Source organism: Podarcis liolepis (genome assembly GCF_965112155.1).
Source record: "Podarcis liolepis genome assembly, chromosome: 2".
Classification (NCBI taxonomy): domain Eukaryota; kingdom Metazoa; phylum Chordata; class Lepidosauria; order Squamata; family Lacertidae; genus Podarcis; species Podarcis liolepis.
Genome location: NC_139555.1, coordinates 43,773,471 through 43,800,937, shown reverse-complemented (window position 1 = coordinate 43,800,937; position 27,467 = coordinate 43,773,471). Strand labels below are relative to the sequence as shown.

General features: G+C 47.0%; 2 protein-coding genes across 15 annotated transcripts in view; one reads left to right on the top strand and one right to left on the bottom strand.

Moving 5' to 3' along the window:
• EVI5L (ecotropic viral integration site 5 like) overlaps window positions 1-7,092 on the top strand; it is a 50,930-nt gene extending 43,838 nt beyond the window's left edge. For all 7 annotated transcript variants that reach the window (XM_083489617.1, XM_083489612.1, XM_083489618.1 and 4 more), the window contains one exon: window positions 384-7,092. In XM_083489617.1, coding sequence (XP_083345743.1) covers window positions 384-695 — 312 coding nt within the window. In that variant the 3' untranslated portion in view covers window positions 696-7,092. The remainder of the gene's footprint in view (window positions 1-383) is intronic.
• On the bottom strand, window positions 6,384-25,694 carry LOC310700331 (transforming growth factor beta receptor type 3-like). 8 transcript variants are annotated; one of them, XR_014522568.1, is made up of 19 exons: window positions 24,390-25,694; window positions 23,059-23,190; window positions 19,906-20,078; window positions 19,238-19,357; window positions 18,626-18,809; window positions 18,010-18,169; window positions 17,300-17,456; window positions 16,338-16,524; window positions 15,257-15,504; window positions 14,936-15,115; window positions 13,899-14,219; window positions 13,099-13,231; window positions 12,508-12,582; window positions 12,113-12,223; window positions 11,217-11,261; window positions 10,309-10,420; window positions 9,781-9,878; window positions 7,604-8,747; window positions 6,384-7,338 (listed from the first exon to the last, which is right to left on the bottom strand). XR_014522568.1 is itself a non-coding variant. In XM_083489621.1 (18 exons), exons 2-17 carry the CDS (start codon window positions 23,141-23,143, stop codon window positions 9,824-9,826), a joined length of 2,346 nt encoding a protein of 781 aa, XP_083345747.1. In that variant the 5' UTR covers window positions 23,144-23,190; window positions 24,302-25,694; the 3' UTR covers window positions 6,384-8,747; window positions 9,781-9,823. The 8 variants fall into 8 exon arrangements, 6 of the variants coding, with proteins under 6 accessions (XP_083345747.1, XP_083345748.1, XP_083345749.1 ...); XR_014522569.1 differs by lacking the exon at window positions 9,781-9,878 and having other exon boundaries at window positions 24,752-25,694; XM_083489621.1 differs by having other exon boundaries at window positions 6,384-8,747; window positions 24,302-25,694.
• Window positions 25,695-27,467: the final 1,773 nt, after the last annotated feature.

The window sequence follows — 27,467 nt, the reverse complement described above, 5'->3', positions numbered from 1 at the left end:
GCTGGAGACTGTATATGTTGTTTGATAAACCTCTGATCTGGGGCGCGGCTTCCATTTCAACTTACTCCCTGAGCACAGGCTCTCCACTGTTTTCAGGAGCTTTTTGTGCATGTTCTGCATGAGGCGTCCTCTCCACCCTGGGTTCTTTCTCTGCATCAGAGTTAATGTAATCTAACAGTCCCATTAGGCAGAGTGCCAAGTCCATCATGGCTGTCCCAGTGCAGTCGTGGGGAACCTGCATCCCTCTGGATACCATGGGGCTCCCCACTCTGGTCAGCCCCAACCAGCATGGCCAAAGGGTCAGAGACAGTGGGAGTTGTACTCTGAGGGTTCGCAGGACCCCCCCCCCTTCCTATCTTTGCCCTAACGCCTTCTCCCTGCAGATTCGGCTGATGAAGGGGCAGAAGCCTTTTGAGGACTCCATGGGCTTTGACGGCATCCACATTGTGAGTCACCTGGCGGTGGATGACGACTCGCTGCACTCTTCCGACGAGGAGCTGCTGACCAGCCCCATGGTGGTAGGTGCCCTGCAGGATGTCTTGTATCCGCTGTCGCCCCACAACACACACTTTCTACGGGGGGCCGAGAGCTCCGGCAAGGAGAGCGACGGCACCACGGATAGCGATGCGGACGACCCTGCCTCTGCCACCGAGCCCAATGGCGAGATCATCTTCGAAGAAGCCCTGAGCAAATGAGGAAGTGGTGCTGCCGTCCCAAGTCTGCCTGGAAGGCACCAGCTCCCTCTGGCCACGCTGTACTGAGGGTGTGGAGCTCATAGACAGATCACGCAAGACAGAGCGGAGGGCCCCCTTACCCAGTGAATACCGTGCCCCCGAGATGGCATGGGGGACGGACAGTCCTACAGCTGGCCTGCATTACATGGGCCACCTCCGCTGATCATTGTCTGCACTGCCTTTTTTCCCAGCTCTATTGTCACTGGTTCAAATCCATGTATTGACCTCATTCACATCCCCCACCCTCCCACCCACCATTTCCACACCTTTTTTTCCTTTTTTAAAAAAACTTCCTCCTTACACACAAAGGTTTGCACACTTGAGAACTTTGAAGGGACAGCAGAAGCAACCAGGCCGCTGGTTCTATAAAATGCAGTCCAGTAGTAATGAACCTCTGTCTCCTTGCTGTGCTTGGAGAGATGAGAGGGGTCTGTCTTCCTTTTATTTATATGCGATCCCCTACCCTGCTGTTCTGCAGAGAGGTAAGAAGGTTGGGTGCCTCCACACTCGTTTGTGGTTTTCAGCCCAGGAAAGGATGGGTGGATAGAGAGAGTGCTTCTGAAGAGGTGGCTTGGATCGAGAGAGAGAGAGAGAGATTTTATTTTTGTTTCTGTGTATATTATTTATTTATACTGTGCAATGCCAATCCGTCTCCCTTAGAGGAGGCTTGGCATAAAGCTTTAAGTTTAATTATCTTGAGGACTTTTAAGGAGCAGCCAGAACTGCTTTTGTAGCTAAAGGTATGACATCTTTTGTATTTAATTGTGGTAAGGGAAGGGTTCCCCTTGGTAACTTCTGTGTCTCACTTTGCCTGAAGTTCTGTTCTGCTGCAACCATTACAGGAGTTTAGGCGTTGCCTTAATCCATATGGTCAGTGACAGTTCCTCCAGAATTCCCTGCCTGGAATTGTGTGAGCTGATACAGTATTCTTTCTCAATTCCACCTTTATGGCTATCTTTTCAAACATTGGTTCTTGCAAAGTTCCTACCAATGCCTGGCTTGCTTCAGGGGGGTGGCAATCCATCAAAGCACCCAAACCCTAGGGGGTTTTTTTAAGGAAAGAAGGGTCCATTATTGGACTTTTATTCTGTTCATGATTTACAAGGCCAGTGCAAGTGGCTGAATTTTTAGGCACCTGAGAGAATTGCCTGAAGAGTATTTTCTTCTTGACAAACAAAGAGATGAGAATTTTGGGCTGCTTGGACATCAGGTTCTGCCCTTTTTTAAAAAAAATCTTTTTTTATTTTAGTGAAAATGCGCAGACTCTTGTAGTGGAACTACATATGAAGCAAACATGAGGCTCCAAGCTCACTGTTTGCCTCCTAACACTATCGGGTTGGGGATGGGAGGGTTGCAGGGGAGATCAAGTGGGAGGTGTGTGCTTAACCCTATGTGCCCCTTCCACTCCTGCCTCTGCACGTATGTGAACCTTCAGACAGGCTTGTATAATGTGTAGCTCTGCTCCACAGAAGCAGACCTCTGTTTGGGGTAGTGGGGGAGAAACATTGATTTCTCAACAAGAACGCTTGCCATGGCCAATGCTGACATAGCTACACCAGCTAGAGGGAACCCGTGGAGCAATGCTTTGGGAAGCGGCATGGTGCTGATTTGGTCCAGCCAAAAATCACTCTGTATTTGCAATTCATGGTCCTTCTCTTTGTTTTCAACACGGGGAGGAAGCCTGATAATTGGCTCCTTCCCCTCTTAACAATAGAGTCCAAGATTAAAATCAGCAAGGCCTCTCTCGTGTCACACTTTCTTTCCACTGGTGACGGAGAGATCGCAAGGACGTGCTGGTGTGCGAAATGTATTGTGTCTTGCAAGGTGTCTGAATAAAGGCATTGTTGCAAATGAAGGTGGAGACCAGCTGGTGTTAGGAGGGGTTCCACAGAAGGTCTGTGAAGGAGGCGGTGAAGGATGCCGAATTTTGAAGATGTAGGATTTCCACCCTGCCGAGCAGGTAGGCAGCTTCATTAGGCAACATCCCTGGTTATAGAGAATGTTCCCTGGACAGTACCAGATAGTTCCTAAACTGTGGGATGCTTCTGCTTTTAGGGAAGGAGAAGCATTTGTTGTCATGGGCATACTTTTCATCTGTTTCCTTATACCAAGCTTGTACAAATTTATGCTCCATTTGATTTTGCCTAATTTCTAAAACCTGCAACAATAAATCTAATGAAGGTTCTGTATGAGATGCATGGGCCTCTCTTTCTGAAAGAGGTCTCCATGATTTTTCACTTGGCATGGATTTGCAATATATTTGGTCCATAGTTGAAGGAGGAGTTCCTTTGGTTTTCTCCCCAAATTTTATGCTGCATGCCTCTTAGCTGCAGGCAAGCCTTGTTGGTCATTTTACCTCCCCAACTCTGGATTCCTCCAGTGAGGTTAACCCAGCATTTACACTGCAGAAGCAAGAGGACAAGCCTGCACCCACTTGGCCCAGCCTGTCACATGGGTGGCCCTGAAGTATTGTGTATGTACTTATATGAATATGCCTGGGGGAAAGGCTCCAGTTTGGTATAACCTTGCATATTTTAATAGATGTATTCTATATATACATGCTGCACCGTATTGCCAAATCTCTGTGACTTTCTGTACCATTTTCCAGTCTCCCCTCAACCCCACCCCCTCAATCCAGCAGCATAGTATGTGGTCCAAACAAGAGTTCAGCCCAAACTGTTGCTTTGATCTCCTTGTGTCAGTCTGATTTCATTTATTTGCTAGCAGTGGGCACATGTTTGCAGTTTTGGATGGCTTGTGAAACTGTTTGCCGGTTTGTGCATCATAATTCCTAGCAATTGTTGTTGATACTTGTTTGTGTAGTGCTACCCGAATGCTCGCTGCCTCCAAGGCTACATGTTAGGAAGATCATTAATCGCTGCTGTTTCTAAATCTGGAGTAAAACCCCGTCGACTTTAGTGTTTCAGATTTACATTGGAGTAAATGGGAGAATATTTTTGTTAGAATCGAATCCAAGCGGCTTCTTTGGCCTGTTTTTGTCAGGGTTTGGGTTTTGTTTTGCATATGAAATTCACTTGGATGTGCAGGCCTTACTTTTAAGTTTGTTCTAGCATGACTGTCCCTGAAGTGACATTGGTAATACTACATTAATTATTCACCTTTCTGTCACCCCTCTTGCAGTGGTTTCGAGACTATGGCTGTAGAGCAGGGCCATATGTTTGACCAAAAGTTGCTACATAGTTGATTACTCCGACTGCTGCTTTACCTGCAAAACACCCTAAGAGGAAATTTGCATTTTCCCTTCCATATTGTAAAAGAAATCACAGTGTGCTCAAGATAAGTGGTTTCTTCCAGAGTTGTCTGATCTCTCAGACTAGATCCATGCAACAACAGGAGAGTAAGGGACAAGCACTCCGGCAAGGAATATTTATTTATATCCTTTTGATGCTCAGAGCGAGCAACATACAACCATATGATGAAATAATTATTTTGAATAACATGCAGTAAAGCTCTAAAAACAGTAGTTTATTCCTAATGAAAGCCTAATTTGACTCCTTGGAACCGTGGAAGAATGACAAGCATTAAGGGCAAGGGCAATTCTAACTTTGCTATGATTTGTGACTGAGCACAAGGGACTCGATCCACTGCTTCAAGCTGATGCAGCCTGTTTCTCCCCACTGAGTTTGGCTAATTGCTAGGTGAGGATAATCCCCAGTGAGCTGAATAACATTAGGTCATGTAGCTGATTTTTTTTTTTAGAAAACCCTAACCTTGTTGCTTATATTGAAGTAATTTACTTCTCATGCACATCTACTTAAGGTCATTAAAAACAATCCCTTTAAATCAAGGTAACAAAACAAAAAAAGTACTGTATTGATCTCAAAGGGATTTTCCTATTTCTTGTGGTAATCATTGGCTTAAAAGGTAATGGTGTGTTTTGGGGGCTCATGGGATGGATACTTGCATAGTGGAAGTGCTGGTCTTCTGCATACTATCCACACATGGACTACAAAGCAAGCTTCTGCCTTGGCATAGAGGATAGAAGAAGATTTGAGGCCCCCCAGTCTGGCAGCCCCAAAACCCTCTCAGGCAGCGTTGTGTTTGTGTCTTGGAGCAAGGGTTTTCTGCTCCAAGAGGCATAGAAAGGCCATGCTAGGCCACCTGCCACCCTCACAATCTTGCTTTGACTTTTGTATTACATTTTTATAACACTAAATATTATGAATGGATTTTAAAGGATGGGGGGGCTGCACACCTATTTCTACCCTAAAGTAAGCTTGCACAGACCTTTTCTCTTCTCTTGAGCTACACCTGTGACCCTCCTGTATCTCTAACAGCAGCAGGTTATCAGGAATCTGGCCTTCTGTGTTCGATCGCCTACAGATTCCTATACTACGTACCAGCAAACGGTGGTGCCACCATTGCGGAAAAACCAGTATCCTAGAGCAGGTGGTTATGTCTTGCTCCAGTCTGTTCTCCTGGGACGGATAGGCTGGAGATGGTGCCTGTGTGTGATCTTTACTAGCTATTGACAAGGTTCAATTTGCACTTTAATAGTAGCTCTTTCCCTTCATCATCGAGGGAAAACAATGTGGTGCTGTGTTTAGACTGGGGTTGGGAGTGCTGTTCTCCCACCTCTGACACTTGACTTCTAGTTATTCTCTACCTTGAATGCATCCATCCCCTTCTTGTGCACCACAGCATCCCCTTCTACAGAAGCGGGAGAGGCCGAGTGTACTCTTGTGAATAAATCATGTGGCCCTTTGTTAATTATACTAAACAGAACTTCCCAGACTAGGTCCCAGTGTACAAGCTGCAACGGCAGTATCCTGCTGGAGACAAAGCAGAACTAGAGGATTGAAGGAATGAGTGTGTGCTCCCCAGAGTCTAGTTTGTTATTCTAGAAAGAGCAGAGCTAAATTAAGAGTTTCAGCACTGCCACCCACCTAATTGTACATTTTCTGTCCTAGCGAAAGTGGCAACTGGCTCTGCCTGGTTATGTTTGGAACATGGATGGACCAAGTTAGTGCTTGTGGGTCCCACTTGGTTAGCACCTGTGAAATTGCCAACACACATTGTCCCCTGAAATGGTTTGCTGTGTTGCTTTTTAATGTTTGATATTTTTTTTCCACATGGTGGAAAAATTGTATGCATAAAACACCCATGTGCCATTTTAAAAAAAGTAATAAGAGAGCCTGGCCCTAGGGCAAGAGTAAGACACATTTTTCTGCTGCAACATTAAAGCTGCTACTATGTATGTGTAATCAAGCCGCAGAGCTGGAGTCCACAGATGCATTGCCAGTGCCCTTAGAACAGGCATGGCCAAACTTGGCCCGCCAGCTGTTTTGGGACTACAGTTCCCAGCATCCCTGACCACTGGTCCTGTTAGCCAGGGATGATGGGAGTTGTAGTCCAAAAACAGCTGGAGGGCTAAGTTTGGCCATGTCTGCCTTAGAATGAATGTTACATCAATCTGCAACAACTACTAAACCCACACACACATTCATGATCTCTGTGAGAGCTGGTAATACAACCTCACTTAGGACCTGGCCTATTGCACTGACTCGACACACATGCCCACACACCAGAATTAAGCTTGACCAGAGTGACTTTGCATCAGGCATTGCTATGAGGAGGAGCAATGCATCCGGACAGGTTAGTAGTCCATAAAAGAAAGGAACAGTGAACTAAGAAGGTAGCACAGCTGAGGAGTTTTATTTGAGCACTGCACTCTTTTTCAGCATTGAAAAGTATTAGCAGACGTCATAATTAACAACCACCACCGTGTTAAAAGTTGGTTACTATCTTAGGGTTTTCTGTAGTGAGTCTGATGCTCCTTCTACCCCTATGTCGCCACTGTTTCAAAGAAAGACTTCTTCTGGGTGCGTAAAAAAAATGTAAAATATTGTTGCTGTTTGTGTGGTAGTTTCTGAAGTTCACCTTAAAATCCAGAATTGCTCCAATCCAGTGGGAGCAGTTGCCCAGCTGATATAAAGCAGCATTGGAGGTAGTGGTACACATTTGCCACACCTTTAGCTAAAAATCCAGCTCCAATTTTATACCATCCTGTGGAACAGTATGAAATGACTATGTGGTTGAAAGCCCCTGTATTCTGCACGGCTCCAGTACCACAGCTGCATCTATCCAAAGGGAATGTGCACATTGCAGTGTTAGGGCTTTCCAGGTTGGAAGGAAACTTTCTCTCCTCATAGCCCCCAACTGTTCCTCAAGTCATGCGTTTAGTGTAACTATGTACCAGTGTCCCTTCTCTGCTCCTCAGAATATAAACTGCCATTCTTTTCAGCCCACACCCATTTTAAAACAAATACTGCTGTACAAAATAATATCTGTACTTTCAAAAAAACGACGAAATAAACTATTTACACTGTCTTAATAATTCTGTCTCCGACTTCAGTGGTGATGGTGGGTGTTAGTCACTGAGAAAACCACACCTGCGTGCATTGGGTGGGTGCCCAGCGCATAGTTTCCTCTACAAAAGACTTGTACTACCTGCCCATGTGGGAGTTCTGGGTTACATTTGCTGCGTGGAGGCCTAGATCATGGTATCCACCTAATTCACAAAACTTACAAACATGACAGCATATCAGGCTGAAAGCTCTGCAATACAAGCAATGGCTCTTTCCTGAAGTACCGTGTTTTTTGCTCTATAAGACTCACTTTTTCCCTCCTAAAAAGTAAGAGGAAATGTGTGTGCATCTGATGAAGCGAATGCAGGCTGCGCAGCTATCCCAGAAGCCAGAACAGCAAGAGGGATTGCTGCTTTCGCTGCGCAGCAATCCCTCTTGTTGTTCTGGCTTCTGAGATTCAGAATATTTTTTATCTTGTTTTCCTCCTCCAAAAACTAGGTGCGTCTTATGGTCTGGTGCGTCTTATAGAGCGCGAAATACGGTGACACAAGACTCCCAAGCCTCATGCAAAATCTCTGGCAACATCAGGGAGGTTGGACTCCCAACTCCTACCAACCCCAGTCCGTGTAACCGGTGCTGGAGGAGATGGGAGTTGGAGTCCAGCAGGATCACATGTTCACCATCCCTGCCCAAAATACAGCATTTCCTTCCCCACAATAGCACAGTTTATGGGTGGAATTGATTGCATGCTATTTCTGTATTTGTTGAAGAAAATATACCAAAAGCAACATTCACCTTTTCTCTCCACACTTATGATCACACACAAGATTTAGAGGCTGTTTACTCTGTCTCCAGCCAAATTCTCAAGTACATACTTTCCAGTTGTCTATCCTATTGAATCAGGCTTCTGTAGACAAAGCAGGGAACAAGTGGTGTTTAAAGGCAATGGGGGCACTTGACTGCCTATTGAAAGAGCCTCAGCAACTCTCTTGCACATCTGTTTAATAAAACTGGAGAAACTTATCATTTGCAAGGTGGTTAACTAAAAAAAAAGACCCAAAAGGTTTCAGAATTTGAATCATTTTGTGGAGCAATCAGCTTTGTTTCCTTGTGAAGCTGGGCAATGGCATGAAAACTACCATTTATATCCCAAAATAACATTCCTACAAAGAGAGTACAAGGTATTACTATAGTCAGATAGGAAGCAACAACCAAATCCCCAATGGCAATGTCAGCCAAATGCAACGATGGTTCTCTTCTCCCAAAGTGCTGAAGCAGGCCTAAGAGCGATTGCAAGGCCACAATGGTAGCTAACAGCTTCCCCAAAGATGAGGGGCAGTAGTGCAAACATTCTGCGAAGATTTCAGCCTGAGTTTGCCTTTTAGTCCACACTTAGCAGTGCAGAAACGAAGAGCAAAACTCAATGAAGAAGCAGCACAGCTCTCTCCAGGCAGCTACCCAAAGCAATGAAAATCCCATACAACTGCCAGAAAACACAATTGCTTATTTAAGCTAAAGCTTAAAGTCTGAAGTTTTCCAGTGTCGAAAGGTATTGATTCAGAATCGGTTGTGCTGCTGGACTGAAGCCATAAAGATGTTGTGGCCTGAAAGAGTTGCTGGTACAGGGGAATGCAAGCGGATTCACCGAAACAGGTGCTTGGTCACAGGAAAAACATCCTAGAACCTATAAGATAGATAAATCAGTGCGGATGACAGGCTAGACTTCCCCACTGGCCCTTCTTTGCCTGCCTCTCTTGACAACCTATTATGGACCCAAGCTCCCCATTCCTCTCTCGTCCAGCAAACATTTTACATATTTGTTATTGTGCTACCATCACAGACTCATCAGCTAACAGTTGCAGTGTTTAAAGCTGCAGAGGCATGTTTTTATAACTGACCCTAAAAAATTTCCTTCCATTCGGTCTGGAGTATCTCATTTGTGAATGCTAATATGGGACGAACAACAAAAGGACCAGTTTCAAATACAAAATCCCTACTAGTTTTGACTTCCATCTCTCAGTTAGACATGGAATGCATCCCATGAACAATTCCATCTATTCAACTGGTGTATTGCTTCAAGTCCCAAAGTGAGTTGCAGAGACAACAAAGTACAATATGCAACAAAAGTCCATTAAAAGTTAAAATAAATGTGCTGAAAGCTCTATCTCTCTTTCAAATCAGAGCCAGTGAAGGCAGTGAAGGTCCTGTGTGAATGTCTGGAGGCGGTTGGAGATTGGATGATGGCTAACAGATTGGGGTTGAATCCTGACAAGACAGAAGTACTGTTTTGGGGGGACAGGGGGCAGGCAGGCATGGAGGACTCCCTGGTCCTGAATGGGGGTAACTGTGCCCCTGAAGGACCAGGTGTGCAGCCTGGGAGTCATTTTGGACTCACAGCTGTCCATGGAGGCGCAGGTCAATTCTGTGTCCAGGGTAGCTGTTTACCAGCTCCATCTGGTATGCAGGCTGAGACCCTTTCTACCTGCAGACTGTCTCACCAGAGTGGTGCATGCTCTAGTTATCTCCCGCTTGGACTACTGCAATGCGCTCTACATGGGACTATCTTTGAAGGTGACCCAGAAACTACAACTAATCCAGAATGCGGCAGCTAGACTGATGACTGGGAGCAGCTGCTGAGACCACATACCACTAGTCTTGAAAAACCTACATTGGCTCCCAGTACATTTCCGAGCACAATTCAAAGTGTTGGTGCTGACCTTTAAAGCCCTAAGCAGCCTTGGTCCAGTGGCTCCACCCCCGTCATTCTGCCCAGACACTGAGCTCCAGCGCCGAGGGCCTTCTGGCGGTTCCCTCACTGCAAGAAGCAAAGTTACAGGGAACCAGGTAAAGGGCCTTCTCGGTAATGGCTCCCACCCTGTGGAATACTGTCCCACCAGATGTCAAAGGAAAAAACAACTACCAGACTTTTAGGAGACATCTGAAGGCAGCCCTGTTTAGGGAAGCTTTTAATATCTGAAGGACTATTGTATTTTAATATTTTGATGGAAGCAGCCCAGAGTGGCTGGGAAAACCCAGCCGTTGGGCAGGGCATAAATAATAAATTATTGTATTATTATTATCAACAAAAATCACTCAAAAACATCACCACGCTACTTGTATAAGCCTGCATATTTGCAGAGGCAAACTCTGGAAATGCAGGGGGCACAAAGGATCCAAGTCAATAAATAATCCCCTTCCAATTCTCCAAATTCATTCCTCCCATGAACTTTTTGAAATCTAGTTACCTTCTTCGGTAGAGGCTTCTTAGGGTAGAGCACCACGTGCGACGTGCAGGGCCAGCTGCAGCTGGAGCTGACAAAGTGTCTTCACGCTTTGGAGCAGATGGTCCTACAGGGTCTAGCAGGAGGAAGAAAGAAAATGCAGCAGTGCCCCCCACCCGCCCCCAACTGCACTGCAACCATCCATCTCACCACCACACTAACCCCCTTCCAGAGGTAAGCAAATGCACCCTCTTCCTATTTGCATATGTTAGCTTCTCCAAGCCTTAGCATATTTATAATGTTCCACTTTTAAGTATTGAGATGAAGCAAAACTGCCCTAGCTTGGGTATATTTAAAACTGGCTAATCCTGGAGGCAATGAACTGGCTCTCTTGCATACAGCAACCTGCTGTAGTAAGGACAGCTTAGTTGAATTCCTGGCTCTGCCCACTCCAAGTGCATTTGCATTATGGATGCTTCAAACGAGTCCAGGTGTATGCAGAAGGTCCCAGGTTCAGTTCACCAGCATCTCCAGGTATAGCTGGAAGATAACTCTCCCTGCCTTATATTAGCTACAATAGGTGACTTTTTGGAAGCCTTATTCAGCAGAGGGAAGGGGACTTGCAGGCACCAGGAAGGTCTCAAGGTGCATATGTGCCTGTGGTTGCTGAACTGGACACCCATGCAATATGCATTCATTATTATTTAACAAATTTTGTATACTGCTTAGTTGTAGTCAAACATCTAAGGTGCTTATAATGTTGAAATTATCAATTAAAGAACCAGTTTGAAATAATTAAACATTGAAAAATAATTAAAAGTTAATATAAGCGTGCACCACTGATTCCATTCACAGCCAGAGATGGAAATGAGTGCAGAATCAAAGCCTCTGCTCAAATGAAGGATTTCTCAAAAGCCAATGTGTCACCTTACCTGTCTCAGCTGCAGGCTGGCTCCTCCTCCCGGAAGCCGACTCACCTACGAGTTCAAGGCTGGCATTAAAATTTAGTAATTAAAGCTTTGTTCAGACCGCCTCATTTCAGAGAAAGGTGTGAAAATGCATGTGCACTGTCTAATAATAAAAAATAACCAGAAATAAAAAGCAGACGGGGATCAATATCATGGATGTGCACATAAATCCCTCTCCCTCCCCTCTGACCTTTACTTTCCTCCTTTGACTGTCTGGCCTTTTTATCATCCTATTTGTTCTGTTTCTATTTCTTTTTTCCATGGTGGATGGGTGGACAAGTACAACTGTGCAAAGGCAGACCAATATGAATAATGATGCAAATTTCCCAGACACATAATCCCCTCCAGACTTTTTTGTAACATTGATTCCAATATGTATTTCAGCTGCTGCATCTTCGATCGCCTAAGGGTCATGATCCTTCCTAGAAACCAACTGCAATGGGGATCATTTGGCTGCCAGCTTCCACCCCAAGATCCATGCCCTACTGTAACTCAACCTGTGTACATGTGACTGAATAATGCATATTCTGTCTCTGACGGAAGAGATGGAGGCAGACAGTTGGCAGAAGCCAACCAGCCCCAACCTGGTGCCCTCCAGATGCTTGGGAGAACAACTCCTGGTCCAGGCCCAGCAAGCATGGCTGGCTAGTGATGAGAGCTAAAATCCAAAACAGCTGGAAGGCAATAGGTTGATGAAAGGTGTCATGATCTATAATTTGGAGTTTTCCCATCTCGGACATGAGGCCCAGTCTACCTTTACAGAAATGCTAAGGTGTGCTCCCCCAGGCTTTGCCAAAAATCAATCATTCAAGTAAAATAGGTGGTACCTACAGCACTGAGGGGAGCCTCCTCATACCCACCTGTATAGGTGTAAATGAGCCAGAGCCCAATAGTGAGGCAGATGCCGATGAGGAAGGCTGCAATAGCTATCCCAATTACTGCAGGGACCGTCTGGCCTGGCGTAGCTGCAGCTATAGAGAAGCGGGAAATGGGGAGGATGTGTGGAGAAAGAGCACGAAAATTCATTCTCACTCTCTGTCCAGGAAGGGGAGATGGGCCAGGGCCAGAAATGGGGTAATACAGAATGAAAAAGTCTGAGGATCAGAGTTCTTGCTCCAACCCACAGCAGCAGGAATCCTCAACTCCACTCCCCCCCCCCCCAGAGCCAGGAGTAGAATCCCAGTCTAAAACTGATTTCAGTCCCCAAATCCCCGGGAAACAAGGCCAGCAAGAGATCATGGGGATGTTTACTTACTTCGGACTACCTGAGTCTTCCGCTTGTGGGCTGCATCCTTTGGTGCTTTTCCTTGCTGTTTGTCTGGGACATTAGCTGCAGAAAAAGACACCAAAGTCAAGGAAGGAACAGATAATCTGAGGGAGTGTCTGAAGAAAATAGCCTCCGGGTGGCAAGGGGGAGAAAAGGAATGAGTGCATAACTCTGCCCATCATTGCTACTTTGCTTCACTCAGGATGAACATGTAAGATGTCATTGGCAAAGTCTGAGCTTGTAGCATGGTGAGAGCCAAGGCATCAATCTCCTGGGTAGGAGATGCTGGTGAACTACAAGCCCCATCATCCCTTGCCATTGGCCATGCTGGCTTGAGGTGATGGGAGCTGGAGTCCAAGAATATCTAGAGGGCTACAGGTCCACCACCTCTGCTCTGGAGAGATGCACACCAAGACGCTTCCATCTCCCTAGCAAGCAGGACTCCCCCATCCGTTTCTTTCAGTTCCTCACTCACTCTGCAGGGCAGTTCTCTCCAGCATGGAGCCAGGGTGCTGAACTGCAAGGCCTTCAAGCCAACAACTCTCTTCTAGCTGCTATCTAGAACCCACAGGAAAGTACCTGGTTTCGGGCCAGGAAAGGCAGCTCGGAGCGGAGTCTCCACAGTCACTAGCATAGGCTTTGTGATGGTGCGCTGGAAGCGGCTTGGGACCGCCTCCTCTTCTCCGCTGCAGGCCTCGTTCTCAGACCGACACTGAAACAAAAACCTGCCTCAGAAGAGTGCCTCATCCCAACAGTGGGAGGTAGGCCTTGGCCTAGTTACATCCCACCTGCTTCTCCATAAGCCCAGCCAGCTCATTTCTACAGCTAACAGGGAGGCTCTTTTGCACAGGCCCATTCCAGAGGGTTTCCACCCCTCCAAGGGGTTTCGCTTTCCTCTTGATTCCATCTTTTGGAATAAAGAGGCCTTCCACCCTCAAAGCAGAGATGGACCAAGGATTTCTGGAAGGGGCCAGTCATAGCTGAGGGGCAAAGCACACAGAGGGGCCCCCAGCCAAACATATCAAAGGAAAGACCTCTGCTTGAAACACTTGAGGGATACTGCCATTCAGAGGAGGCAGTAATAATAAGCTAAGGGGTAACCAACATGGTGCCCCCCTAGATACCAATTGACTACAATTTTCATCACCCCTGGCCAATGGCCATGCTAGCTGAGGTGCTGGGAATTATGAAGCCAGTGTCATCATCGAGCAGAGGGCACCATTTTGGCTACCTCTGGGCCATGTGGAGAGCTTGCTGTGGCATATCAGTTTCCTCCCTAAGCATCCCCAATCAGGAGAGCCTATTCTGAAGCAGTAGCGCTATCAGGCCCTCAGACAGCTGCTAGAAGACAGGGTTCCCTAGCCCAGGGAGCCAGAGACCTTGGGGATTGCGCCCTTGGGTCTGGCGGAGTCCTGAGACCCCCTGCTGCAGAGGCTCAGACGGCAGTGCAAGAAGTGGATGGAGGCATTGGACCGGGGTTTCAACACAAAGCTCAGTCGCTGGCGTTCCTGGTACCCCAGAGGCAACGCCTGGGCCTGGCCTGGCAGCTTGGGTTTCCACAGCCTGACTTGGGCGGCAGCCACGGGACAGCCATGCTGGACCAGCAGATACACCGAGGTCTCTGAAGCATCTGAGGAGCTAGAGATGAAGCACTTCTGGATGGTGAAGCTGAGAGACGAGTCATAGGTTGCCAAGGAAGCCTGGAGGAAAAAGGAAACACCATCTAGTCTGCAAACACAAGTGCAAGTTTTGCTGCTGACGTTTTCTGAATGCTGCATTGAAAAGCACATGAATCTGATCTTTGGAGAGTTTGTAAGTAAACCATTTTTAACTTGCCCCACACATGGTATTTTCTATGCTAAGAGAAGAGGGGAATTTTGGAAGGAACTTAGAAAGTTATATTCTAAGAATGACAACCTATATTTCCACGCTTTACTTTGCTAGGTGTTTGTTATTTTAAATTTCTGCTGGGGTTCTCTCACCAAAGAATACTTGCCCCAGACCTGGTTCTTGGCATCCAGGAATTCTCTTTTTATACCTATTTTTTCATTGCCAACCAACCATAAAGTTGGGCCTTGAATTGGGCCTCAGTATGAAATCTGCCTAGTCTATTCCTTGCTCTTTTGCTTACAGATGCATGTTTTGCTTCCCTGGGATGCATGTTGCCATTCTAAGCTGCTAAAACGTGGTGGCAAATCACCCCTCTTACTTCATCCCTTTGAGAGCTGCAGTGTAAGTTTATCACCCCCCATAAAGCAACAAGCAGGTCAACTGCCCTGTTTGAGGCTCTGAGAGAGACAGGGAGTGCTGCAAACCACCAGATCTCTGGACAGAGGAGGAATCACTTAGGGACAAGATTCTGGTGTGTAACTGCTGCATCCAATGCCAGCTCTTGCATATTCCTCGTCCGCTTTACCTCCACAAAGACGAGGCTGTTGGCTGAGACGACAAAAGGTCCAAGTTGCTTGGCAAAAGCCTCTGTGTTGTAGAGCTCTAGGTTAAGGAGGGCATTGCCAAGGTGAAGGTGGGGATCCTGAAAGGCCGTTGCAGCTTCTGAGGGAGATATCTGGGTTGGAGAAGGTGAAATACAGGAGACCTGCAGGAGAAAAACAGGTCTGTGGAGCGGTATTGATGTACAATGACAAGAGAATACCCGCCCATCCACATCCACATGAAATGGCACTGTAGGAAATAGATTCCCTCTGTCCATCTGGAGATGTCATCCTTGGCTACTCACGCTCTGAGTGTCCTGGTTTTCAAGAATAGGCTTCTGGTCCCCAAGACACAAGATAGATTCTGTCCCCTCTGTTTTGGCTGTAGACGGTGGGTAGGTAACGGAACCATCCTCTCCCGCAAAGTCTTGCCTTGTCACCTCCCAGCCAGCTGTGTTGGCTTCTGCAAAGTGCTGTTGAGAGGCTGTGAAACTGGGAGGATGCAAAAATATGGGCCAAAAGAGTGTTGGCTCTTCTAGAGGAGGTGTGGCCCCTACAAAGGAAATACAGGTGTGTGGGTGTGATGCAATCATATGCCTTATACGCTGCTGCTGTTAATCAGAATATGATCTATTCCAAGCATCACCAGTGTGGCCCCAAAGGAACACATGTGCCCAGCTCACAGAGGCCTTCTCTTACAGTCTGCAGGGTACCCTCCCCTCCCAGCACTGAAATTAGGCTCAGAAGAAGCATTCTATTGGAGCCCATAGAATAGGTTGCAGGAGAGGGCAGGGTACTCACAACAATTTCTCTGTTGCAGACTTGCCCATGGGCCCAAGAACGTTGGCAACCCCATATCTATTCCTTCTGTTACCCAAGTAAAAGGTCTGCACATTCTGACATAATATGGCATGCCTTCCTGTTCTCTTCCATGGGTTCAGCATTCAGAACAAAGGCAATGTGGCTTCATTTGCCCTTCTTGATTTTACCATTGTAGCCACAGCCGATTGCCTATTTGACACCATTTATCATCCCTACGTGAATCCTGATTGGCTGGGATCACATAACGACTAGGAAATAAGCTCTCCAAAGGGTTTGGGAAAATGGCAGTGAAGCAGCAAAATATCTGTTAACAAATATATGCTGTTGGCTGGTGTGTATGTACCATTTCAGTCCCCTTGGAAGCATAATTTTCATGCTGAAAATGTTTTGATTTGGTGCATTCCTAAAATAAAACTGGAGGTTGTATAGCCTAGGGTAAAATGGTGCAGAAGGAACTGGAATATAAATGCCAGGAATCTGCAGCAGCGGTCACTAGTGGTTTGCCTCTAAGCTCTCTGGTGGGCACTTTTCCCATTCATGTCCATTGAATCTCTCCAAACCTACCATTCATCCCAACAAAAAGGAGAAACCTGTTCACCCGCTCAGCCTCAACGTAGGACGTAAAGGCAGGCAGATTCTGCTCCATTGCAAACTGCAAAGGGTCGAGGGTCGTCAGCCGAGGGGACATCCGCTGGGTCACAGTCAGAGGCAGATCCATTTCTGTGCTGCTGACTGTGACTTTGTGCGAAGCCTAGAAAGGAATCCCAGCCTGAGTTACATATACAAGGCCCAGACATGGAGAGCAGCAGCAGCAGCAGGCACACCATAAACAAGAGACGGTCCAGGGGAATCAAATGGCAGCATGGAGACAAACTCCCAAGAGGGAGTAGCCTAGTGGGGTGGAGAGTTGGAGCCAGGAAGTAAGACTCCTTGGCTCACTTCAGGAAAAATAATAAGGCTGGAGGAGGAGGAGGAGGCAAGCCTAGAGTTATAGGGAGAATGCAGGGGAAGCTTATGGAAGAGGGTTGGCAAAGCTCGCTAGTGGGCCTGTGAAGGCAGGACTTAGCAGAAGGAACCCTCCATAATATAACCCTTATAATAGTATTAAGTCCAGCATCTAAAATTACCAAACTGCTTCCTCTAGGAAAGGTTGCAATTCTGCATAATGCATCTACAGTGGTACCTCAGGTTAAGAACTTAATTCGTTCTGGAGGTCCGTTCTTAACCTGAAACTGTTCTTAACCTGAGGTACCATTTTAGTTAATGGGGCCTCCCACTGCCGCCACGCCACCACCGCATGGTTTTTGTCCTCATCCTGAAGCAAAGTTCTTAACCTGAGGTACTATTTCTGGGTTAGCGGAGTCTGTAACCTGAAGCGCCTGTAACCTGAGGTACCACTGTATCTGGATTTGAGCACATGTGTGCCCTGCTCCCTTCCAGATGTGTGCCACTGCCACCAACTTGGGGAGGGAGAGAGAGAGAAGCGCATTAGCTGAGAGCGTTACAGATCTATGCCCTGCCCCTACCAGGACATGCAGCCGGCCAGTGAGGCGGTGGGTGTGAACCATCCACTCAGCAGCTCCCTCACTCTTCAGTATCAAGATCAGTCCCCAGTGGGGGGGCCTTCGGACAGCATGAAGTTCCACAGTCAAATGAGCCAGGGTGGGCCTAGAAGAGAGCAGGCTGTCCACCCACCACAACAGGATTAAGCACATGATGGAAGACAGAGAAGCCCCACGCCACCCGTCCCCCAACTCAAGAGACCCCTGCCCAATATTCAAGGCCTAATACCAGCCACTGTCACTACTCGTTTTTGGCTCAGGGTCTCAGTGTCCGTCTGGCCTTGATTTTCGGGGGAAGTGTCATTGCTAAGTGGCAGGGCAACTGCTCTGCATGCAGAAGGTCAGAGATACGATCCCCATCATCTCCAGACAGAGCTGAGAAAGACATGGGAGATCTGCTGCCAGTCCGTGTCAGCAGTACTAGGCTAGATGAACCAGCTTCCATGTTCCTGTTTATATCTTTAACACAAGGGTCACTTATCATACGCAGCTTCTTGCACAGGTTTCATTCTTCCTCACCATCCCCCTTCCCCCCATCTACACTAAGGACAATTTCAACCTCCCTGTTCAACACATGGCATCTCATTATGAACATTTCGCTACACACACACACACACACACCCCGGTTCAACAGCCGCATGCTGAAGCTCCGGCGACACCTGCCTGATACGCACCTTGGTGCAACTCCTTTGGAGAGGATGATGTGAACTTCAAGGATTTGCGGAGGGTCAGGATGCAGGCAAACTCTCAGAGGCTGGAGTTGGCACTTGGAGGCAAAGTGCACCGGGGTCAGGAAATTCCTACTTAATCTGCAAGTGGCTGGGGCAATCCTATCTGGAGAAGGAAAGGAATGAAGCATCTGGACTGAATGGTCACAGAAGAGCTGCTGCGATTTACTCTTTTTTGTTTGCAAGCAATGCAAACTCTTTGGCAACTGCTCTCCAGTTAATACTGGTGAGTCTTATTTATCTGTGCCGTGTATATATTCCATCTTCCCTCTATGATTGTAGTGCACAGATCTTTCCTTCCTGGATGGTCTCCCTGCCAAGCACTGACCAGACCCAGACCTGCACAAAGTTACTGCATTAGCCCAGGACCCAAAAGACCAGCTGCCTTCCTTCCTCCTGCTTATCACACTGCAGTAGCGAATATGGGGAACATGTGTCTCTCCAGATGTTGCTGGACTGCAACTCCAATCAGCCCCAGCCAGGGGGGCCAGTGGTCAGGGATGAGGGGAATTGCAGGACACACAGCCATAATGACACCCTTTCCCTCAGAGCCGATATCTACCCTCATCGCCCATGCCAGCCCCCAGGCGTGTGTAGATTCTGTTGACTCCACGGTATTCAGCCAGAGAGGTGACCCCTCCATGCTCCCTCCGTGCCCACTTCAGCAGGCGTTTGGGCGTCTTTGGTAAGTTGGTCTCCGCAGAAGCCACTGGCCCTGGGGCTGAAACATTAGAGCCGGGGGAGACCTGTAGATAGGAGGAAGGCAAAGGTAAAATATACTAGCCTGGAGGACCTCCCCACTCTCTGACACCCCACCCTGGGGAGTGCACTAAGGTTGAACAGTGCTGCACTTTAGTCTGGGAGATCTGGGTTCAAGTTCCACCTCAGCCACAGCCTTAGGCAAGCCTCCCTCAGCCTCAATTTCCCCCATCTGTAAAATGGGAAGAATAGTAACTTACTACACAAGATGGTTCTGAAGACAAACAGAGGTAGAAAGTATTTTGTTAAAGTGCTATGAAGGTAGCAAATTAGCTTTTCCATCCACCCTTCCCATAGCTGCCGCTCATCTTCTATGCTTGCGTAGAGTAGGGGCTCCAACGACCCCCTCGGCAGGGCCTGGCTCAGTGATCCCCATGATGTTCTGCAGGCCCTTTGGCCCTCTATCCCATCTCACCTGGAAGGTCCAGTTTTTTCCAGGGGGAGACAGCAACACCCAACGCACAGGCTTCTGGGAATACAGCACAAAGATGGGGGCTCTGTCGAGGGGATCTGGGTCCAGAGTTATCAGAGTTACCTGAAAGAGGATCAAGGAGACATGCATGATCAAAGCAATTTACCCCTTGGATGTTCAGCAGGTGAGGTCTGTCCCCACCCCCAGCTCTAAGCAGGCCCTGCGCAGAGTCTTCCTCTTTGCTTCTCACAACTTGGCTAACCTAACCCTTCTGTGACTTAAGAGAGACTTCTGCCAGGCCCTGACAACTGTGAAGATGTGATTTAATAATAATAATAATAATAATAATAATAATAATAATAATAATAATAATAATAATAATTTATTATTATTTATACCCCACCCATCTGGCTGAGTTTCCCCAGCCACTCTGGGCGGCTTCCAATCAAGTGTTAAAAACAATACAGCATTAAATATTATAAAACCTCCCTAAACAGGGCTGCCTTCAGATGTCTTTGAAATAGAGTTTTGCCTTTTTGACTGACTGAGACACCTTGAACCGTAGTGCCAAGCTGAACTGCCATCTTGTTTGGGTATCCAATGGAGCTGTAGCGAGACCCATCATACAGCCTCATACATGGCAAGGTGGTATGGGTGGGGATCTCCCATACCTGGCCATTTGCCGGCAATCCCTTCTTCAGGCTGATGACATGGACTTCTTGCCCCAGGGTAGAGCGGCCCCGGCTGGTGCATCCGTTGCCTTTTCGCAGTGATTCCCAGAAGCCGAGGACGGGGTGTGGGGTAGAGGCAGACATGGGGAGGCAAGCGAGATGGTGCCAGGAGGCTGCAGGGGAAGGAGAAGAGCAATGCTGGAAGAAACGGGGCTTCAGAAAAGTAGTTTCCAAAACTGTGTACGTTTGGCATCCCCTTCTCCCCAAACACAAAGTGCTCAGGTGCCTGAGCTCAAAATGATACACCAGCTTAACTTTTTTTCTTTTTTTTCTTTTTTCTTTTTTTTTTGCATAATTCATTCTGTGTCTGAGAAACAAAAAATATGGAATATCTGGCCAATGACTGAGGACGATGGGGGGGGGGGGAATAAAACAACAAGGAAACTCTGGGGGAACTAGTATGATGGGACAGAAATGGATTGGTGCGCATTTCATGGTCCCCACACTGAGGGGGGAGGGTCACTGTGAATTGCTCCTAACAATGACTTACTGGCTTATTTTTAGATTGTACAAGTTGTACAAGGGAAAAAAAGTGTTTCTTTTTCAGTCAGCTATCCTTTCCTTCCACGAAGATACTATAAACTGTAAGGGGCTCAGTCTCCCCCTTCCCTTTAAATTCCTTTTCCAAAGGATACTCAGCATGTAGAGCCTTTGCTGGGTGGGAAAGTGTTTTTTTTGGGGGGGGGTCCTCCCTTTTAGTTCCACCCCCCCCCCCGTTTCTCCTGGGCATGTTGATGGCACTCCTCTTGTTTTTCAGTGGTCATGTTTGGCACTCAACCCTATTAAAGAGAATTATTATTTAAAGTCTGTTTTCATTATGAAGATGAGAGTATTGTCTTTTGCACTGACTGGCTGCAGCTCTCTAGGGACAACCTCAGTCCTACCTGAAGATGCTGGGAAATGAAGCTGGGACCTACGTCATGCAAAGCAGGTGCTCTAACCACTGACCATTCATTTTATGAATTAAATAATTACAGGGAAGCTGCTAGCCCTGCACAGGAGCTACACATTACATACACAACAATAAGACTGGGTGAGAATGTGGTGGCAGACCAGACTATATACTATTCTGAGACTACAATGTAAAAAGTTCCTTGTAATAGGAAAGCTAACACAGTAGGGAGCAGGCTGGGCTGGTTTGTTGCCTTTCTACCAAGGCAATTTTCAATTTAAAATACTGGAAAGAACAAAAGCTACCAAATATTCTCAGGGCGACCTCAGGAGCTGCCTGGCCTGGGCTCTCTCGTTTCTGCCTATGCTTCTGGGCAGAGTTATTAAGTTGCCCCAGGCAGCTAATTCTTTCTCCTCAATGTACTAGAATTTTACACACAGACAGCTTTAGGGGGGAGGGGTTTAAAAACACACACACCATCTGCAGCCTGAAATGGTACAATTCCATTTAGCACATGAGGATTCTACCAACTCAACCTGCCTTAACATTCCATGTGAAAGAATATGCACTGGCACCATGAGAAAGGAACAGAGAGCTGTAAAGGTAAAGGGACCCCTGACCATTAGGTCCAGTCATGACCGACTCTGGGGTTGCAGCGCTCATCTCGCTTTATTGGCCAAGGGAGCTGGCATACAGCTTCCGGGTCATGTGGCCAGCATGACTAAGCCGCTTCTGGCGAACCAGAGCAGCACATAGAAACGCCGTTTAGCTTCCCGCCAGAGCAGTACCTATTTATCTACTTGCACTTTGACATGCTTTCGAACTGCTAGGTTGGCAGGAGCAGGAACCAAGCAACGGGAGCTCACCCTGTTGTGGGGATTCATACTGCCGACCTTCTGATCCGCAAGTCCTAGGCTCTGTGGTTTAACCCACAGCGCCACCTGCAACCCACAGAGAGCTGTACCAGGTACCAAAGTACAGCTGCAGGAGTGTTCAACATGGGTGTTTCCCCCCCAATTTGGGAATGTGAAGAAATAGCAGAAGTACCTTACAGCAAGGGCAGAGTGCCTTCCCCTCACCATTCAGAACAGAAACTATGACTCCTGGTCAACTTTGGAAGCCTGGACTCTTCTCTTTATAGGAAGCAACCATGGTCAGCTGGCTATGAGTTGAGCAGATAGCTTAAGAGCCTCCGTGCTATAAACAACCCACAGGCAGCATCTACCTGCCCTATGGTAATCAATGTCAAAAACAAATACTGAGTGCCGAGCTGCAGGTTAAAAGTGCCCTTAGCTGTGTGTACTTGGTTATCAAGGAACTGAAAATGCATCCTGTGGAAAATAAGCAGGTACAGAATGAAGGATACTCTGTAAATCCAAGCTGCTCACTGAAGGTACATCCAATAAAGAGAAGCAGGACAAAAGGCATCAGAAGCATCATGCAGAATTGGGAAACCCCTAGTAAGGTAAAGGTAAAGGACCCATGAATGGTTAAATCCAGTTGAATTTGACTTTGGGGTGCAGCGCTCATCTCTGCTTTCAGGCTGAGGGAGCTGGCGTTTGTCCGCAGACAGCTTTTCTGTGTCATGTGACCAGCATGACTAAACTGTTTCTGGCACAATGGAACACTGTGACAGAAACCAGAGCACATGGAAACGCCGTTTACCTTCCCGCCGCACCAGTACCTATTTATCTACTTGCACTGGCATGCTTTCGAACTGCTAGGTTGACAGGAGCCGGAACAGAGCAATGGGAGCTCACCCCATTGTGTGAATTTGAACTGCCAATCTTGCGATCCGCAAGCTCAAGAGGCTCAGTGGTTTAGACCACAGCACCACCCACGTCCCTCAAACCCCTAGTATAAAACCCCATTGAATACATTTATACTCTGACAATGTCCAAATGGCTCTGTCCAAATGGCTCTGTATGAGCGCACACATGTCTATTTAGCAAAGTTGAAAGACCTGATCTACATTCAAGGTTGCAAAGAAAAATGTATTTTAAGACTGCTAATTTCTTTTTTACATCTACACATCCTGATACATACAGCAATGTATCCTGGATAGCTCCCCTACAATAATGTTTTTGTTTTGTTTTGTTTTGGTTTGGTTTGGTTTTAGCAAAACGTTTTACACCTTTGGTGTGGATAATTATTGTGCAGCCCATTTAAATGTTTACAATAGCCACTCTGTTAGATTTTACCTGTCCCAGAGCACCCCCAGACGACAAGCAGCAGGAGGAGGTACTGTCTCCATAGGTGATCGATATGCAGGCAGTTTCTATGCATGGTGTTCAGAACCCAAAGAAAAGCTGTGATTTCCCTCTTGTTCCACCCTAGGAAAGAAAGCAAAGCCAGGGCAAGAAAGCACAGGAGTTGAAGGGAATGCCGTCGCACAACCTCTGAGCTACTTGGAAACACTTTCCAGCCCTCAAGACCTCATACCAGTCAATTTGTGGTTCAGATTTTGGGACAGAACTCCAACATTTCCTCTCTCCGTTCCTGATCTATCTGCTACAGAAACAAGCATACAGACCACACTCAATGTCCCTTAATACGGATTATACATTCCTTCAACTATCCTGTCATATGCGCAGTCATAGCAGAATGGGGTGGTGGAAGGACTTCATTTTGGTGCAGTGGGAAGCAGAGGGGAAGGTGGTGACCACCCTTCCGATTAACACCACAAAGTGAAAGGGTATAGCATATAGCCAGGGTCTCCAACCTTTTCAATCTGAGCAAACAGTCAGAAATCTAAGAATACCCATTTCACTGAAGAAAAATGGGTGATGCTCAGACACCCCTCCCTCCTCCCCAAAAACCAGACTAAACACCTACCCACTCAAAAGAAATAAAACTGATACAAAAAGCAGGCAATGTCTCCCCTGCAAAAAAACCCCACTCTCCTCATCACAAAAAGCCTCAATTTCTTAAAAAAAATGGGGTCAGGGGATCTTGGCTGGCACCAAGAGGAGGGCACTATTGGGGACCCCAGAGCTTATCCTGCTTCCAAACTGTTTACTATCTAATAGCTTCTACTCCTTGAAAATGGGAAGATGTGTGAGCCTAATCCAGATCATCGGTCCACTTTGCTCAGTATTATCCACTGTGATGATCTGTCTCTAGCCAGAAGGATTTTGCCCAACACCTGCTTCTCAGTTCTATAGACTGAATCTGAAATCTTTCCCTGAAGGCAACTTACTCTCCCTCACCTTCTGGTCCCAACTTCTGTCAGTCAAAAAGGCGTTCTTCTCTCCTGTCTCAAGTTTCCCACAAAAACTTCCCTCCCACCTTTATGGCTCTGTTTTAAAAGGAGGATGCATTGAGACAGCAAGATTCAGTGTTACAGGATTAGACTGGCTGTAATTAAAAGTTTCCAGGACGTGTTCCACCTCCCAGCAAGCCAAATGCCAGAATGTGGAGAGGGAATGCCAGAGGAACACTTACCTTGTCCAGCAGAGCTCTCCCACTGTCAGTGGATCTAGATGCAGGTTAGGAGAAAAATAGAGGAGGAGGAGGTTGGACAAAGTGCTACCTGAACTGAAGGACAGGAAGCAAGTGGGAGGACTTGCAGCGCTTAATCCAGGGGATGTAGAAGCCGTGAGCCAATTCAAGGCCTCCTATCTCCAGACTGGCATCGTTTAATGAACAACAATAATAAAAAAGTTATGCGGGTCAATGGGAGGTTAAAAATAACTCTAGGCCCACAAGGAGGGTCAAGTTACAAGTGAGAGGGGAGGAGGGCATGGTTTATGTGGCAAGCTGTTTATTTCTAAGGGAATTCAGCAGTGGAGGAAAGGTATTAAGGAAGAAGAGACTTACAAGGAGAAGCATCCGCTCCCTTTCCCTCTCTTTGTGTGTCTGTCTCTCCTCCCTTGTCAGATCCCAGGAACTCACCTTGCGAGTGGCAGGTTCATCACACACACACCCCCGTAGCGGGGAGATGGCTCCCCCCCCCCAAGCAGGGAGCCATCAAGCAAGCGACCTTCACCCCGAAGGATGTCCCACAGAGTGAGAATCACAAGGCAAGCCCCCGCTTAGGTTACCAAGGAGATTGGGGTGGATTTATGATTAACGCAGGCAGAGGAGGAGACTTCCTGAGAGGCACCGGCAGGTATGCTGTGCTGAAATCTGGGTCAGCGTGACCTGCCTACCACCCCAGTGAGGTAGGGCTAGGAAGGAGATGTTCCGGGTATCTGTCCTGGCTTTAACGGATCACTAACCAGGGGACAGAGAAGCAACAACAGGGAAGCAGAGGAGTTCCAGTCGCGACAAGGAGGCCTGAGGGAACTTGCCCTTTTATACCAGCAGGCAGGGAAGGCATCATTGCCTGTCAAGCGCCGCTACTCCTTTGCAAGAGATCCTGTCAGATGGACAGGACAGAACCCAAAAAGCAGGAGGAGCAGGCCTCTCTTTCTACCTGCCTGCCAAGTACCTGGGTAGAAATTAGGCAGAGAGGGCTGCACGCGGCTCCAAGGCCACAGGCTGCCTGTTTACAAGATGTTCATCTTTCCCAGAATGCTCTGGCAGACTCCAAGGCCTTCTGGAAAAAAACGAACAAGCCTGACGCAGGGAGGGATAAACGTAACCCAGGTGATTCATCCAAGGCCACAGACAAAGGCAGCAGCAGGCCTCAGAATGCACTGTCCCATCCTACACCTCCTGAACAGAGCAGCTGCGGAAGTCTGTCGTAGCAAAAGCAATCAATATAAGGGTAGCATAAGCATGCTGCGGACTATATGTTGCATGCTGTCCATTGCATAAGGTGCATGGAAGACCACTGGGCAGTGCTTGGTTACCATTAAGATTGGGTTGGAGAAAGTCTGGATAAGGGATTGCACAAGTGGTTGTAACTAGATTCACTAGATTTCCAACAGGAGTACCTGGTATGCCCTACGGAGGACCCTAGAGTCTGCAAAGAATAACATATTGGGAGGACCCGGGCCTCAAGGAGGTTAGGCTGGCCTCAAACCAGAGCCACGGCCTTTTCGGCCCTGGCCCCAGCTTGGTGGAACACCCTGCTGCAACAGACTTGGCATCTCTCCACAGGGCCTGTAAAACAGAGCTGTTCCGCCAGGCCTTTTGTCAGGGCCCAGTCTGACCCCTCTCCTCCTACAAGACCCTACATATAATAGGTCTCTCTAATTCCTCTCACCGGTTCATATAAATAGCTGAGCCTGGTGTGTACCTAAGGTTCCCAACCCCTATAGTCATAATTTGCTGGTTGCTTTCTGATCTTATTTGATTTTAATCCGATTTTAAGCTGTATTTCAGTCAATTGCTGAATTTTATGTTTTAATGTATTTATATTTTGATGTTAGCCGCCCTTAGCCTGGTTATGGCGGGATATAAATAATAATTATTATCATCATCCCCATCATCTTACAACTGAATATAGAACGTAAAACATTTTCCAGATGAGAACCTACAGAAAGTGTTGCAGACTCCTCAGACACCCAAAGTTAAGTAGCCTCATGGCTTTTCAAGACTGGCCCGAGGGTGCTCCCACAGGGGCTCACCTGATCCCAGCCACTCCAAAGGGGGTCAAAACGCCTATTAACTTTTTACTGACCATGTCTGTTCCTGGGGGAATCACGGTATGGATTACTCCTGTGAACCGCCCCGAGACCTGCGGGTTTAGGGCAGCATATAAATTTGATTAATAATAAATCCAACACCTTTAGAGAAAAGAATTTCACAGGAACTTCATTGCCTTTGAAAACTCAGTAACCCAAAACTGGTTAGTTTGCATACAATCATTTTATATTAGACTAGAAATACCACGTTATGATTTGTTTCACTCCCTCCCCCTCTATCTCATCCATGGAATTTCTCTCTCTCTTATAAACTTTGTTTACTGCTCGTACATAAGAATGTGGCATAGTCATTTCTGGAAAGTATGTCTGAGTGAGCAGAGTTCTCTACTGCAGAAGTGTTTAATTATGGAAGATTAAACGTCAAGCCAGCCCTGCTTTTTATTATTGAGGATCATAGCCTCTCTTCCCTTCCCCCACCCCCAAATTGGCCATGGAGTCTCTCTATTCCTTCCTTTCTTGCAAGAACAGTTGTCAGTCCCTCCTTGCCAATGCCTGATACACTTCTGGGTCCACAGATGGGTGGGGCTACATTGGCCTTTGCCTTTTCATTTGCAGACATGGAAGGGAGGAAGGGAGGGAAGGAGAAAATATTAAGCCAGACAGAAAGCAGAGAGTTGACCTGAATTGCTGGACAACACAGTGGTAGTGGAACAGAGGAAGTTTTGTGGGGTCTCATACAAGGTCGCATACACAGCATACATTTAAAGCACATAACTCTTCCCCCAAATAATCTTAGGAACTGCAGTTTAAGGGAACTGGGTATTGTAATACCGAGGAATAAACTAGAGTTCCCAAGATATATATGTCATATAACTAACATGCTAAGAACACAAGGCTCTGGGTCTTAAAAGTATTGTGAAGGTGTAACAAATTACTACTATATTATCTTTGATTGTAAATGGTGGAGTGCAACATGTTAACTGGACCTTTGTACCTTTGCAAAGTTATGGGCTCAATGGAGCTGGGCTCCAAGGTCATTTTTCAAAAGCAAACTTGAGAATGGGACCATTGGAACT

What these genes read in the sequence shown, in the direction of transcription:
- LOC310700331 (XM_083489619.1), bottom strand. Translation starts at nt 23,384, where the DNA reads ATGCTTGTTTCTGTAGCAGATAGATCAGGAACGGAGAGAGGAAATGTT. An exon ending in CTGGGGGTGCTCTGGGACAG is followed by an intron (nt 20,079 to 23,058) that starts GTAAAATCTAAC and finishes CTTCCCCTGCAG; the next exon opens with CCTCCTGGCACCATCTCGCT. An exon ending in GAAGACTCAGGTAGTCCGAA is followed by an intron (nt 12,224 to 12,507) that starts GTAAGTAAACAT and finishes GCTTCTCTATAG; the next exon opens with CTGCAGCTACGCCAGGCCAG.